The 15,335-nt window shown below is 37.1% G+C and overlaps 1 protein-coding gene across 4 annotated transcripts in view; it reads right to left on the bottom strand.

Moving 5' to 3' along the window:
* USH1C (USH1 protein network component harmonin) overlaps positions 1 to 15,335 on the bottom strand; it is a 48,459-nt gene that overhangs the window by 12,692 nt on the left and 20,432 nt on the right. For 2 of the 4 annotated variants that reach the window (XM_064657476.1, XM_064657479.1), the window contains exons 14-15: positions 13,103 to 13,227; positions 10,904 to 10,980 (exon numbers count right to left, since the gene is read on the bottom strand). In XM_064657476.1, the coding sequence (XP_064513546.1) occupies positions 10,904 to 10,980; positions 13,103 to 13,227 (202 nt within the window). Of the gene's footprint in view, positions 1 to 1,359; positions 1,480 to 3,004; positions 3,062 to 4,923; positions 5,173 to 7,315; positions 7,433 to 7,790; positions 7,944 to 10,105; positions 10,156 to 10,903; positions 10,981 to 13,102; positions 13,228 to 15,335 lie in introns of all 4 variants that reach the window. The other 2 variants (XM_064657478.1, XM_064657477.1) reach the window with 2 other exon arrangements.

Genomic DNA, 15,335 nt, shown 5'->3' on the forward strand with positions numbered 1-15,335 from the left:
TAACTGCAGATTATGACTTGACTCTGTTCATTCCTCCCCTGAGGAATTTCATACTGCTTAGAAATGCTGAATTACTGAACACAAACAAAATGAGAGCTTCAACTGAAGGAAACATTACACTGGAGGGATCTGAATTTATTTTCAGCTCATATACCTGCCTTCTCTTAAGCAACTTATAAAAACTGCTTTCATTTATCATTCAATCCATTTATAATATAGAAGTTTCAAGATGGCTATGGCTGTGGGAAAACAAGTTACTATATATCACTTAAATTTGTTCAAAGTGTAACTGGCAAAATAAAGGAACAAGAATATCTAAATTATTAAAGCAATAAATGACAAAAAAATCCATTGTGCTTTAATGAAACATCTAGGAATATTGTGCACATTATTTATTGTCAGAAATAGCAGAAGCTTCTAATTAAATAAATGAAATGCAAATATGATGTTTTCCCATCACTTACTGTTTTGCTCATATAAATGTATATATACAGGCATGTCCACACACATGCATGTAACAGACACAGAATTCCTTATGCAAACAGCATAAGTCATGATGAACATCAAGAATAAATACTACTAATTGGTCCACCAGGTATTTTAGGTAAATTTTAAGGGGCTGTCAGTTGGGAGTTATCACCTGTCAGAGCAGTATTTATCTTTTTTTTTGTTCCGTAAGCCTTGACTCACCCTCCCTCATATACTACAATTCCCAGAAGATGAAACATGGTTGGTTCTAAAATGTTTAACCTCTGAATTCTTTCTTCATTTACACTTGAAAGAGAAAAGGAAATGAAAGAAGAAAAAGAATCTGATTGTGAGTCAACTTTGCAGTAACACTGCATGACCAGTATACTGGAGTCTGATATAACAACACACTTTTTTATCTGGAAATGAAAAGATATATATGGATTTTATATATATATATATATATATGTATATTATGATAAATGACATAATGAGGTATAGACCTACATTTCAATTGTGTTCATGACTATTTACAGAGGAAGAATACAGTTTAATTAAGTTTTATTATTTCATTTCTGACAAATGGATTCAGAACTTATAAAAAAAACAAAACCAAGCATGTGAATAAATGAAAAATAAGACATAAAAATTCTAAGGCTATACACTGCTCTGGAATTATACAACCTTGTACAAAATTGTCACTAAAAGTGGCTTTTAGATAATGGGAAAAATACAGAAAAATACTCTCTTGTACTTACCATTACTGATCACTTGAAAATACGTGAATTTTAGTTAGCAGGAAATGAGACAAACATTGACTCTTTGAGGACGTGTCAAAAACAACCCCCCAAAGTACTGGAGCACTCAGAAGAAAAATATCAAAGGGCTTACCAGGGCCTCTGATTTGATTGTTGGCCTGACCATAAAGTTTGGGTCAGGATGCAGCATAACTGGTTTAGAGACTATTGGTACCCCTGGGTGACGTTGGGTAGGTGGACTTGGAGCAAGTTGCTATGGAGTTAATTTAAGAAAATTACAATTCACAACATAATTTGTGCAAATCCATCATTTTATCAAGACACCTCAATTCAAACAGCTTATCATAATGAATTTAGCAACACTAACACAAGAAAAAGATTACAGAATTATTTTAACTAAGGCTTACAAAGTCAACAAACCAAAATACAATTTCTCTTGCATCCAAACAGTAGCTTTGCCCCTAAATTCTGGCTTCACCAGCAAGATAATGGAAAAATCTCAGCCCTGCTCTTGGTATTTTTCCTATAAAGACAACAAACTGAGTGAGAAGCTACAGGAAAAAAAAAAAAACCTGCTGAAGTTCAGTGCAAGAACACAGTGAACCCAAAATAAGATTTTAACTAATCCAGGACTAAATAGATTTTTTAAGATACAAATATCCAGGGCTGCAGCAAATGGCTTTCCATAAAGAATTTTAAGTTAACTTATCTTGATTTAATGGCAAGGGTTAGTTACACTAATTACCTGCCCCTGACTCCAGGAAGTACAGATACCAGAGGCATCTGAGACCTAATCATTCCGCACGTACTACCCCATCCTACACTTCTCACTCAGCCAAGACTCCCACTGACGTCAAGCAGAGTTTTATTCAAGAAAAGAGTTCCAAACTGAGCCCTGTGGGTTCAGTTTCTGACTTAACCCCAGCAACTCTTAACACACTTTTCTCAATGTTTCTCATAGGAAATGTGATGTGTTCCAGATATCACTCATATAGTACAAGCTGTATCCTCTGAAATTATTTACTTGCTTCCAGCAAATTGGTTAAACACTTTTTTTTTTTTTTTTAAGGGAGGAATTTTTTTGTTTGTGGTGGTTTTTTTCCCCTGTATCCTTTTCAAAATAATTTAAAAAAAAGTTTGGAACCAGATATTTGAAAGTCCCTGTGGATATCCCTTAACTAATGTTGTTAAACACTGCAAAATATATTGTGTTGTTAAGCTTTCTGATCTTAGAAGAATCAAAACTGACAGGTTCACAAATACCAATTTGTTAAAGCTGCACTGGAACTGGATGATTTCTCCCCGAGCCACATAATTTAGCAACAGATTTTTCTAGAGTGCAGAATGGGGAAACCCAACATCTGGCCATCCTGACTCAAAACCAGTGCAAAGAGCTATCAAACAAATGTTGCTCCCTCTGAGATGAAACTTGCTTCTTAGGACACATTATATTTAAAATATAGATTCGTCCTAGATTCTTTTGCCTTGACAGAGGAACAAAGTACACGCTCCATGACATACAGACATTTAGAACATGCAAGCATGGACTGTATATTGCTCAGCTGTTGAAACATGAAATCCTTGGACCATTAGGAGTCACTTCCACTACTTGGTATTGGATAGCTTCCAACACAGCAATGGAACCACACACGTAATTCCATGTGCTGAATTTTAAATAAATTAGCCATGCAGAGAGAAACCCCTTGACACTTGCTTGACATTAGCATTACATGGGAAGTTCATAAAACCACAGTCATTATTAACAGCACGTGACATACCAGCGGATTGCTTGACACAGAAGATACTTTGCCGACGTGGGAGGTGTTTCTTACAACCTAAACAGTAACAGACTTAATATTGGGTTCATATAAAGTGTAAAGCTAATAATAATTTTGAGAAACAGGCCATTTATACCCGATATGTTAATAGTCAGTTGTCAAGAAAGTATTTGACGAGATTTTATTCCTTTTGTCAGGTATTTGTTCGAGCTGAATTGGAAATTAAATGATTTGGGGAAAAAACAAAAATGTACCAACACAGAGATTTACCAGTTTGTATAATATTAGTAAAGTGAACTTATGGGACAACTACAGCTGTCTTATTTTTTGGCTTTAGCAGGCACAAACACAAGATCTTTAATCCATGAAGTCACACAAATGCACTGCTTCTGCTTATCTGTGATTTTAAAAAGTGGATTTGTAAAATGTACCAAGGATAAATTGTCAGGCTTCTAATTTTTCTTCCATTTCTGAAGCCAAATCGGGAATACTGAGTTATCTACTTAAAAACAAAGCAGCTTTGGCTCAGTATTAATATTTTACTAAGAGCCTAGATATTTCCTCATATACAGTAATTATATTCAGGGAAAACTGACATGAATTTTGAAGGTAGGTTATTGGTTGCTACCTAATCAATTTTTCTTAATTATTAATTTCTTTTCTCTAACATATCTCATAGGGAAAAACTGCCAGAAGCACATATTGGAATATATTGGTTTGGGGTCAGATCCAGTATGGCAGTTCTTATGTTGCTTCTTCTGTCTCAATATTTTCTTTTAGCTTTAGAAGAGTGTATTTCTCCTCTCAATGTATTATTTTGTACATCTGTTTCCTTTCACATAATTTTTATTTGCAAATAACTTGGGAAACTTGTTATCCATAAGAACATTTGATATTTCTGTTTCAGTGGATCTAGCATCTTGGCACTTCAAACATATAAAACCACTCAGACTGAGCACTATCAGAGGTCCACTTAAGCTTACAAGAGATTTATGGTTTACATAAAAAATAATCTATTGGTTTCCTCCAAACTGTGATTAACTCGCATATTCTTGCCCACCCCAACCAGAATCATGCAAATAATATTTAGTAAACATGCAAAAAACCCCAAAAACAGTCAGTCAATCCATGCAAAAACTGTGTAGCAAATGCTGTATGGGATCCTCTTCTGCTCTTTGAAATAAATAAGAATCTTCTGCCACAAAAACAAGTATATGAATCTCACTACAGAGCTTAGCAAAGGGAATCATGATGAGATCTGGCACAAGATTTCATATATTTGATCCTCTTTTGAACTCAGATTGTAATAAAGAGAAAGTAACAGGATTTCTCAAAGAAATCCCTAACTCCTGTGTGTTCAACAAGTCAAACCAGATTACCAACTCTTGCTTCTTTATTTTACTGGTAATTGATACTGTTTTGACCTTTTAGAAGTTTGACTTTCTGATTTTAAGCCAATTTTCCTTGTCCACTCTTCTCACCTAACAAAGCAATTTGATGACATATTTAAAACATTTTCATAAGTAATTTTCACTGCATGGATATTTTCCTCAAATTTAACAATGAATTAAATCCACTGCCTGCCACTTTTTTTTTTTTTTAAATCTTTAAACATTCAAGGCCAAATTGTCTTTTTTTAACCTACATATTCTGCCTAAAGACATCTGCACGTGATAGGGTTACAGTGTATGGAGGCAGGAGAGCAAAGTCCTCTTGACTTAAATTTAAAAAATGTTAAAATAAAGCTACCTCTGGACTGCATTCACTACTAAAAAGCTATGAAACCATCTCATTCTCTCTTGCAGCATTGCATATGGCAGATGGGTAGATCTAGTGGACAAGGTGGGTGATGGATTAGGGGCGGGAGGCACGCAGGGGAATGGTAAGGGCACATGCATCCAAACAGATCGTGAGGTCACCTGGGAAGCTGGTGTTACTGACAGGGCTGGACCTCTGTAAAGTGGGACGTTTGAGGGAGGAAGTGGATGAGGTGGTGGTGCTGGAGTGACTGTGGGTGGCGGTGGCGGAGGTGGTGGTGCGCGTTGTTTAGGCTTGTCAACTTCATCTAAGTTTATATCATCAAGATCTGTGGTGTGAAGCTGCAGGCCACCGGCAAAACGCCGCATTGATGTGGCAGAAGGCGAAGCAGAAGGACGTCCACTTGCCAGCTATGTGCAACAGAAGAGAAACCTGCCTTAGCAGTTCTGCCTGCAACAGCTCTGAAGAAATTAGTGACCAGTCCTAGAACACCACTCAGTCTAACTGCTCCTGCACAGGAAGCTCTTGGCTTCTCCCACACAGAATATACACAAACGTTTTCTCTGAAAGGCTTTTTAAAAAGCACTCTTTGGGATTCTAGTTTGAACAGAAGAAAATGACAGTAGCCTTGGCTGCTTCAGTAGGGGGGACAACAAAAGAAACCCCACAAAACCCCAATAATATGAAGTCTTCAGAAGGTAAAATCACAGGACAAATCACAGATAACACAACTCTTCTCTCTCTAGCTCTCATGAAGTGAAAGCAAAAATTACTGCTTGCAATGGTTATTATCTGAAAAGAAAGTAATCAAACACAGGCCCTGAAATTCCATGTCATTAAAAAAGGGAAAGGGGTTAATGTCATGTAAACATAACCACACATTAATACAAGAAAGGAAACTACGCTTAAGCAGCTATCAAAACAAAATTTTAGTGTGCTATGAAATTCAGATCCTCAAGGGGGTTGATATCTTATAATTTATAATATCTTATAAATATTTTATCTCTTATAATATATGGATAATTATTCCATACCAGATCTATTATGGGGCTAACAAACTCCAGAGTTTGAACATAATGAGCAGCTCACCCCAAAAAAATGAGTTTAGGTGTGTGTGGAGGAGGATTCTATGTATGTTGTTAGAGTTGCTAAGATTTCTTTTATTAGTTATCAAACTGAAGTATTTAAGAAAATTCAGTCCATACTTCTTCATTTTGCTACTGTGTAGTCTCAGCTGAGAAAATATTACATAGATGAACTGTCTGACAGACACCTTCTTCTTAGTCTAATACAACAACACTTCTCTCAAGTGGGTAATGCTATTAACATTTTTTGGATCTCCTTATCTAACATAACCCCTGGTACTGAAAAATAGGTATTCCTTCGGCAGAGGTCAAGAGATCTTGACTGCTCTCGCACCAAAGAAGCAGTTCGTGCCTGTAGTACCTAAATATTGTTCATATGCATTTATCCCTTGGAAGCACTGAGGTTTTGTATTTTATGGGAGTTTAACTGCTTGGGTAGTTTTGAAGAAAAATTGTAATAGAGCCTTTATACATAATGTAATAGAAGAATTGATGGAGAAAATGCAACACAGAATGCTTGTCTTAAATCTGAGTAGACCTCTGAAAATACAACAGTGTTTGTAATCCGTAATGTTCCTTCTTACTTTACAAGGTAAGGGGGACAAAGTTCTAGCAGAACACATGCAGCCAAGTTTACGTACTAAGAGAACACTCAGCATAATCATTCCAGTGTCCTAAAGGCCTGCACTGAAAAGCCACATGGATCTGAGCCTAAGGCCATGAAGAACAGAAGATCAGCTGCTTTTTTCAGAGCTGCTCTGCATTGACCTGAAGGAAATTCATGCGAGAGTGTTCCCCAAGGGTCCCTTTTGTGGTTACGATTTCTTGGGGATCCCACAGGAGTTCAGCAGATTGCAGTGTTCCTGTTGAAACCAGATGTACTTGGAAAACAGCCAGAGTAGCAGGATGGTGGGAAAGCCTCTCTCCACATATAGAACTATCAGGCTCTAAGGCACAATCACTATCTGCAACTCCCCTAATTTAAGGGGACTATTTAAAGCACAAACCCAAACCCTAGTATTTGGGAGTTTCTCATCTTTTTGTCATTTTCTTAACCTGTACCTTTATGTCACGTAATACAAGGAAGCATCCAAGAGCTTATCATCAATGATGTTCTTATTTTCATAACATACTAATAAATATAGCTGGGTATTCTAGTCTCAGTTTTGTTATTGGTAGCATGTCCCACCTAGCCCAAACATCTCACGAGTTAATAAATTTTGTGGTGATATTATACTTAAAGACAAAATAAAACCAGTTCATTAAAATAATGTTTGAATCTTCATAAAATATAGAAAGTGGTATAGATGGTAGTTCATCAATTACTGACTTTTTTCCCCCTCTCAGAATGAAGGCTGAGGGGGAAAGATAAAGACAGATTTTTTGCTGGTAAAAACCTGTTGCTTTTAGAATACAGCTAGTGAGTTATTTAGAGAGCATGCAATATATGGAAAAGCCAGAATTTTACCTCAGGAGACTCATTCTCCACAGAGGAAATCTGTTCTAACCGTGTTTGACAAAGTCTTTCCACCCAGTGCTGCACCTTTTCCGATTCTTCCAGGTCCTCTCTTTCTGTCTCAGATACCTTAACCATAACAGTGGTGCGTGAGAAAAGGTTATAGGTATGGTCACAATACAGATATGTTTCACAAGCATGAAATGCCATTTAAACTAGTTTTAAAAACAATAATGCTTTTGAGGATGATTCCCTATTTTGTTGTGTTTCATTAAATTCATCACTACACGTGGACACTCATTAACTGCAGAGCTATCCTTGTTTGGGCAATACCTGACTAGAAACAAGCAAATGTGGGAATAGAGTTTTGCAATGAAACTAAAACTTTATTGCCTTTGACATAATTAAGCAAGTGCTAAGATAATTTCACTAAAGATCCAGCTCATTTTTTTCAATATAATTTTGCACTTGATAGATCACAACATACCTCTTGCACAAGACGATTTATTTTCAGTTGTTTTTCTTTCTCCAACATTCCTTCTTTCTCTTTGGCGAGTTTTTGCTCAAACTCCATTTCCTTTTTATTCTTCTTCTGTTCACAAAAGCTATCACTTTTTGACTTCTTTCGTTCTTTCCCTTTCTGGGAAGTTTTTTTACAAAAATTGTTTACTAAAACCACCACAAACTTCACGCTTGGTACATGAGTGCCTGCCTTGAAAATTTAATTACAGTTGATGCAAGCATGGGGATGGTCTTTTAAAAGAAAATCTACAGTCCATTTACCTAGCAACTTGCAGGAAATTAAACTTTTTTTTGGAGGGCCGGCCTCTGCCCATTAACATAAGTTGGATGAGATCAGACAATTCAACTTTTTTTCTCCTCTGCAAGTTACAACTTTAGGGCACACAGGCCAACCACAAAACTTTGAATAAATCAAACAGTTTTGGTTGGGTCTTGATTTTCAATCTCTGTTTTGGCACTTTTATATATATATATATATATATATATATGTAAATGACTAATTGTTTTCAGGTGACAGATGCTCATGTATAGGTAGATAGTCTATGCATAAAACAGGTTCATGCATATGTCCTCAAACCAGCACTGCATCCCTTAATAAAACTGAAACAAAGAATTATAAAGGAAAGGCTTAGATCAGTTCAGAAACTGAATTGCTTCCAAGGAAGAATGCATCACAAAGACCATGTAGCTCCTACAAGCACTGGATAAAATCTACCCAGATGAGTTAACTAATATAGCACAAAGCAACTCCGAAATTCTAGATGTAGGGTGCAACCAAAGGGAAAAGGTGCTTAGTCTTTTTGAAGCCTCTGTTCCTGTCGATATTATTCACTAAAAAATTAGAAAATACATTTAGTACCATCTACTAAATGGAACATCAGGCAGATCAACCTGCTAGGTACCAACGTTTGAAAAATTACTGAACTCAAAGGCACACTAAGCAGTACACATGCCAAAGTCTTCCAGAAGAACAATCTTAGCTGTCTTCACTGCATTCAGATACAGCAGGATGATTCATCCTTTCCACCAATTTTCCCCATGGATTCAGTTTACTTCCTATTATAGATATTTTTAGTACAGAGTGAAATTTTGGTTTTAAAACAACAACAAAAAAATCATTAGCAATTTGGAGGAGGATGAAAATTCATCACTGCCAAATTTAAAAATATTTCTAAAAGTAAAAGATTAAAAATACATCTTCTGAAGTTTCTAGTGCACACTGTGTGTCAGAGTTCAACAGTAATTGTGTAAGATCTTCATTACTATATGAAAAGGAATTTTGTACATTCTGTAAACTATATTTGCAGCAACAATACTCTGTTTGTGCTAAGAGACTGAGTTTTCATAACATGCATCTAGAATTTTCAGATAGAAATCCTGACTGCACTGGCTTTCACACAGGTTACAGATCCATGGTGATTTACAGTTGCTAGCAATACAAAATGGCATTGGAGTGTACCATCTTTTCCTATTCTTTATTAAGGAGAACAAGCATATCCTGGCAGCATAGAAGGTTAAAGTAATAGTCCTGAATGGTGACACAAGTACTTCATTTGTCAGAAACAATCTTGACCTCCTCAGAAACCTTGAGTTCTCAGAAGACAGGCACAAGAAATCTTCATTTCAATTCTAGCACAGTTAATTACCAAAAAAAATCCACACCAAAGCACACAGCACCATAGCAAACCCCCATAACATGGCTAAGACACATTGAAAGAAATAAAGAGAATAAAGCAACAGCAAGAACAAATTTGAAACTCTGATAAAGTGAAATTGCAATACTTCAGCAGCATCTCTAGAGACAGAAAAATTTTCTATCACCTTAAAGACTGCTGCAGTTTTTTTGCTCACTCTGTGAGATGCCCATGCCTAACACCCTTTTGCCTTCAGCACTTCTCCTACTGGGAAATTTGCAAAGGTGTAACTGGGAACTGAGTATTTCATTCCCACTTAATTTTTTTCTCTGTACTGTTTGGGGTTTTCATATACATGATTTCGAGGACTTTTGGAGAACACAAAGACATGCACTGCCTACCTGTAGTGAACACCTGCAAAGTATTGACATAGAATTCCTTCTGCAGCTAGTAGAACTCAAAAGTCCAAAGCACTCAAAAGGACAAACTCCTAGACACGTGCAATTCAAATGCATCTTAATTTGTGCACATGTTAAAAGAAGAAGCATTTGACTGTAAAGAATGCTCAGTAATAACAGAGAAGAAGAAAAATGGGGAATTCAAATTCAAACATACAGCAAACACATTTACATATCACACTTTGTACCTTACGGATGGTGGGAAATTTTCCTTCATACCGATAAAACCACCCAAAAGCTAAAAAAGGTAAAGGAGAAGTCGTTTTTTTGAAGAAAAGCCAAGGACTGGTTCATATGCAGATCAATCCGTGCTGACACATGTAACATTAGAATTTATTTGAAGGTGAAACACCAAAGGATTGCTATTACATGACATGTTCTTAGTCAATTTGTTGTTAAATTGTGCCAGTACATTTAGTTATGTTTCCCTTATTTTAATGATACACATTTTATGTTAAACAAAGCAAATGCAACAAGTAAACTTCATACAGAACTACACAGGCAATGCACTGCTAAGATTTCCATGGTCACAGTCCTACTTTACAGTAGTTTTAATAAACCCTCTTAAAATGAAACAGGTATTCCAACTCCTTCAAGCCTGTGGCAGGACACTGGCGTTTGAGGAGACAAGAAAAACTCCATTTCCTAGGACAAAATATTTCAAGCCAAGTGCATAAATAATACAAAACATACTGCTAATTAAAAACATACAAAATAATCTCTTACCATAATTTTATATATGAAACACTGATAACACACAGAGCTTGCAATATAATCCATGTTTCTGCAGGACCGTTAGATTTAATATCAAGGTATCTTTAGAAAGCAATGACAGCAGCAGCGTCAAAACCTATAATGTTTTACCAAAGGAATTTTACCCTAGGAAAACCCAAATGGTCAGTTCTGTGTCAAGACTGACTGTCAGGAGGAAGTGAGACACAGGAAGAATTTGAATCAGGATTGGATGTTAAGGCTGAGAGGCAAACCTGTTTGTCCTGCTTCATGATCACTTCATCCATGTCATCTGTTTCAAGCTGGTCATGTGCAACTCCCTCTAAATCTACTAGAGAAACAAAGGAGGAAAGGAGTGAGGAGACAGAAGTGACAGTCTAACTGGAAGTTCCCATGAAATGAAAAAGAGATCAGCAATGTGTGATTAGAAGTTTCCATGAAATAAAAAAAACAGTAGCTAGTAACAAGATATTTTTCTGCATAATTGAGGAGAGGAAAAAAAAGTAAGGTCCTGCTTGAATCAAATCAATTTCCAACCTCCTCCAACTTTGAAGAGCAGTTAAAATCTGCATGTGGATCATTAGTCTGCTCTGTGATGAAGGTGGGTGCAGAGGTAGGCGGCTTTTCCTGTAACCAAACCATCAGCAGTTCTGGGATATGTGCCTTCAAAAAGAAGTATCAGCCTTCTACTGCACTGTCACTGGGGCGAATGCTACACAGAGAAAATATTGTACTGAAGAGTCAGAAAACTAAACGGGTAGGAGATGGTTGCAGAAGAAACAATTCCTTACCTCAGTTTCTCTTTCATGAAAAGTTAAGTGACTTCGCCAAAGTCATACACAAAATAATATAATCACATTAGGAATAGGCCCAGTTCTGTAAATTATGCAACGAGCACTTTGCAGTTGTTTTTTTTTTTTTACAATACAATTTTAGCACGCTCTCCACATACTCTTTGTACATTCCCATGTAACTTCCTAACTGTCAACTATGCTCTGCCTTAAATTCCTAAGACAAGTAAGTCAGACACACTTCAGGGCAATTCTTCATGGAAAACTGCAGTGTACAAACAGAACCTCCTCAGTCTCTCGACTAATTCTGAAGCAGAGTGCCCAGTGATACCAAATCCATTTTCAGGTTCACATGCTGGAGGAAAGGGATGCCATCCAGAGGGACTTGAACAGGCTTGAGAAGTGGGTCTGTGTGAACCTCATGAAGTTCAATAAGGTCAAGTGCAAGGTCCTGCATGTGGGTTGAGGCAATGCAAGCACAAATACAGACTGGGAGGAGAAAGGACTGAGAGCATCCCTGAGAAGAACTCGGGGGTGCTGGTGGATGAGAAGCTCAGTATGACCTGGCCAAGTGAGCTTGCAACCCAGGAAACCAGTCCTATCCTGGGCTGCATCCAAAGCAGCGTGGCCAGCAGGTTGAGGGAAGTGATTCTCCCCCTCTACTCCACTCTTGTGAGACCCCATCTGGAGTGCTGCATCCAACTTTGGCATCCCCAGCATAAGAAGGATGTGAATCTGCTGGAGCAGGTCCAGGGCAGAGGCCACAAAGATGATCAGAGACTGAAGCACATCTATGAGGAAAGGCTGAGAGAGCTGGGCTTGCTCAGCCTGGAGAAGGGAAGGCTCTGGGTAGACCTTAGAGCAGCCTTCTAGTACCTAAGAGGGGCTACCAGAAAGCTGAAAAGGGACTTTTTAAAAGGGCATGTAGTGACAGGACAAGGGGGAATGGTTTTAAACTAGAAGAGGATAGGTTTAGATTAGATATTAAGAAGAAATTTTTTTACTGTGAGGGTGGTAAGACACTGGAACAGGTTGCCCAGAGAAGTTGTGGATACCCATCCCTAGAATGAATGTTCAAGGTCAGGTTGGACTGGTCTCTGAGCAACCTGGTGTAGTGGAAGGTGCCCCCATCCATGACAGGGGGGTTGGAACCGGATGACATTTAAGATCCCTTCTAACCCAAATTGTGAAAAGGTTGACAAGCAAAACATTGAACAGAAAAAACATGGAAAACAATGCACCAAAACCCCAAGCTAAAGAGGTTTATACTTCAAGACGATTCCTTCATAAGCTTTTTTTTTTTAATTTTTGCCTTATGCTGCTGATGGTTAACACCCATGACTATTACAGTGGACGTAAATTTTGCAAGATAGGTACCTGTTAAATAAGAGTTGCTAAATTAATTTACTGTGTGTTTCCAGCCTTCTGAAAATAACCAAGTCACAGAATCCCAGAATATTCTGAGTTGGAAGGAACCCACAAGGATCACCAAGTCCAGCTCTTAAGTGAATGGCCTGTACAGAGACTGAACCCACAACCTTGGTGTTATTAGCACCATGCGCTAACCAACTTGGCTTGGACACAAACTGGTGATATACTCCATACAGCTCAGTGATATGTCTGAAACAAATACAAGGAGGTAAGCTGAAATCAATTACTTACTTTTGTGTTTGGAACGTGGGACAGAATGCACTTCTGCAGTTACAGTTTTTAAAGACTTGGGTGGTTCTTTAGGACCCCAGTCTTCTTCCCACTCCTTTTTAAATTTCTCCTCCTCTGCTGTTATCCTAGAAGAAAAAAATGCAGCTAGGAATTCCAAGTATCAAAACAACAGAATCAATATATACAGTACAATTATTTGTGTTTAGTATGTTTAGTTTTTCTTTTAATATAAAGCATAATAAATTCTTCCTTCTCCCAAAGTAAATTCCTTTCATCATTCTTTTTCATTTACTAAGCTACTAAGATAATTTGCAAAATACAGTGTAACTGAGTAAAATATTCTTATTTTATATTGAGACTTTTAAGGCCAATTATATAAACACCTGCACAGATACTAAGCTCAGAGTGATACACTACAGTACTGACTGTCCCCTTGACTGAAGTAAAAAACATCTCTCAGCTAGTAATTTTTCATTTTTAGAACTATCAGAAAAACAGTCAGTTTTAACTATAACACTGGATGACAGAACATCTACCACATGCCTAAATCAGACAATACAATGGTGAATTATACCTAAAAAGTACGTATCTTCCTTCTATATCTTAGATCCATTTTGATGATTGCTTCCCAAACACATAGTTCTATGTTGCACTAAAAAGTGACTCTTCCCAAAAAGAACTAAATACTGTTGAAACACAAACCACGTTAAGTTCAGGATTCTAGAAAAAAAAATGAAAAAAAAAAAGAAATAAAAAAAGAGAACAGAGGGGAATGGAGGGGTAGAGAGAGAAGGCAGAGGGGCAGAGAGGGAGTGTCACACTTCAGGACAAAGGAGCTTGCAGAACAAGTAAATTACCTAGAAGGCACCTAGAATGGCACCGTGATCCAAAAAAAAAAGGACATTTCAAAGGAAAATTCAGCAAATACCAAGTAGGTCACAACAGAAGTGTCGTATAACCTAACAGCTTGTAGCTTCATATATGGGGCCTTAAGTGATCCAAGATCTATTTTTGACTATAGCTGGTCTTGAACTGGTAAGCTGATACACGGTGCCAAAATTTACCAGGTCTTAGATATATATGATGCTACTTATACTTGGATTATCTTTTGCATTTCTAAATTAGCTAAATAAATTGAAAAAAATATTCACATGGGGTCAAAGAAGTCTTAAATCTGTAGCTGAGCTCAGTATTTAAATTTAGAGGCATAGTCAATAGCAGGGAACAATGGACAGAATGTTTTCCATTTAATTTAAATTTTAAAAAATGGGGTTACATAGAAGTACACGGGGTTAGGGACTTCTGCCATTGAAGCACATTTGAAAATTTTTCCAAAAATGCATGCAAGATATCAAAAAACAGCACAGTAGTGACTTTATACAAGGAATTACTGCAGAAAGGATTTCTAAAAGATACCAAGCGGTGATCCTCACAAACCATTAATACAGGAAAGCATTGTGTTCTAGTGTAACTGCCTGCCACAACTGCTTATTAAATCTAAGCTTTAGATTTCATCTAAGTTCCTCTACTACCATTCTGCCTCCTCCTCACCAAGGAGATTGACACTGACTTAAAATTTTGGTTTGTAATATGGAAAAGTTTTACAGTGCCTGAGCAGCACTTGAAAATTATACAATGAAGTATAAAGCCACGCTACACCTTAAAATGAGAAGGCCTCAAGGCATGAAAGCCCCCCCATAGTGAGTAAAGATGCACTTAGTTCAGAAGAGCACAGCAGATATGCAACATTCATTATAACAGACAGGCAATCCGGATTTGGAGAACAGTGTCATTCGTCATCTGTGATGGTCTGCTTTTATAGCAGCTTTTGGCTTTTGCAGGGATTTCTATTATAGACCATAATAAAGAACAGGATTATCAGTTCCCCAGGAATTAGAAAAGGGAAAGGCATAAGAATTCATCCATGTGCTGCAGCAGAGCCCAAGGCCAGACTGTCAGAAAATTTTTCTCTTGTGACAGCTGGGAAATATATTCCTTTTTGCACCTTACAGATTCAGATCAAAAGAGATACTGTGTAACTTACTCTTCTTTCATGTAATTTCCCAACATTTAGAAAGGAAATTAAGTACTGTGAAAATATCAATATGTAATACTGGTTAATTTCAAACTTCCAAATGTAAAAAAATGCTGAAGTAACAAATATAGTAGCGACTATATTATGATACAATCTTTGAATGTGTCTTGTTCTAGAACCATAGCTTTTTAAAACCAA

Source organism: Pseudopipra pipra, chromosome 6 (genome assembly GCF_036250125.1).
Source record: "Pseudopipra pipra isolate bDixPip1 chromosome 6, bDixPip1.hap1, whole genome shotgun sequence".
Lineage (NCBI taxonomy): Eukaryota > Metazoa > Chordata > Aves > Passeriformes > Pipridae > Pseudopipra > Pseudopipra pipra.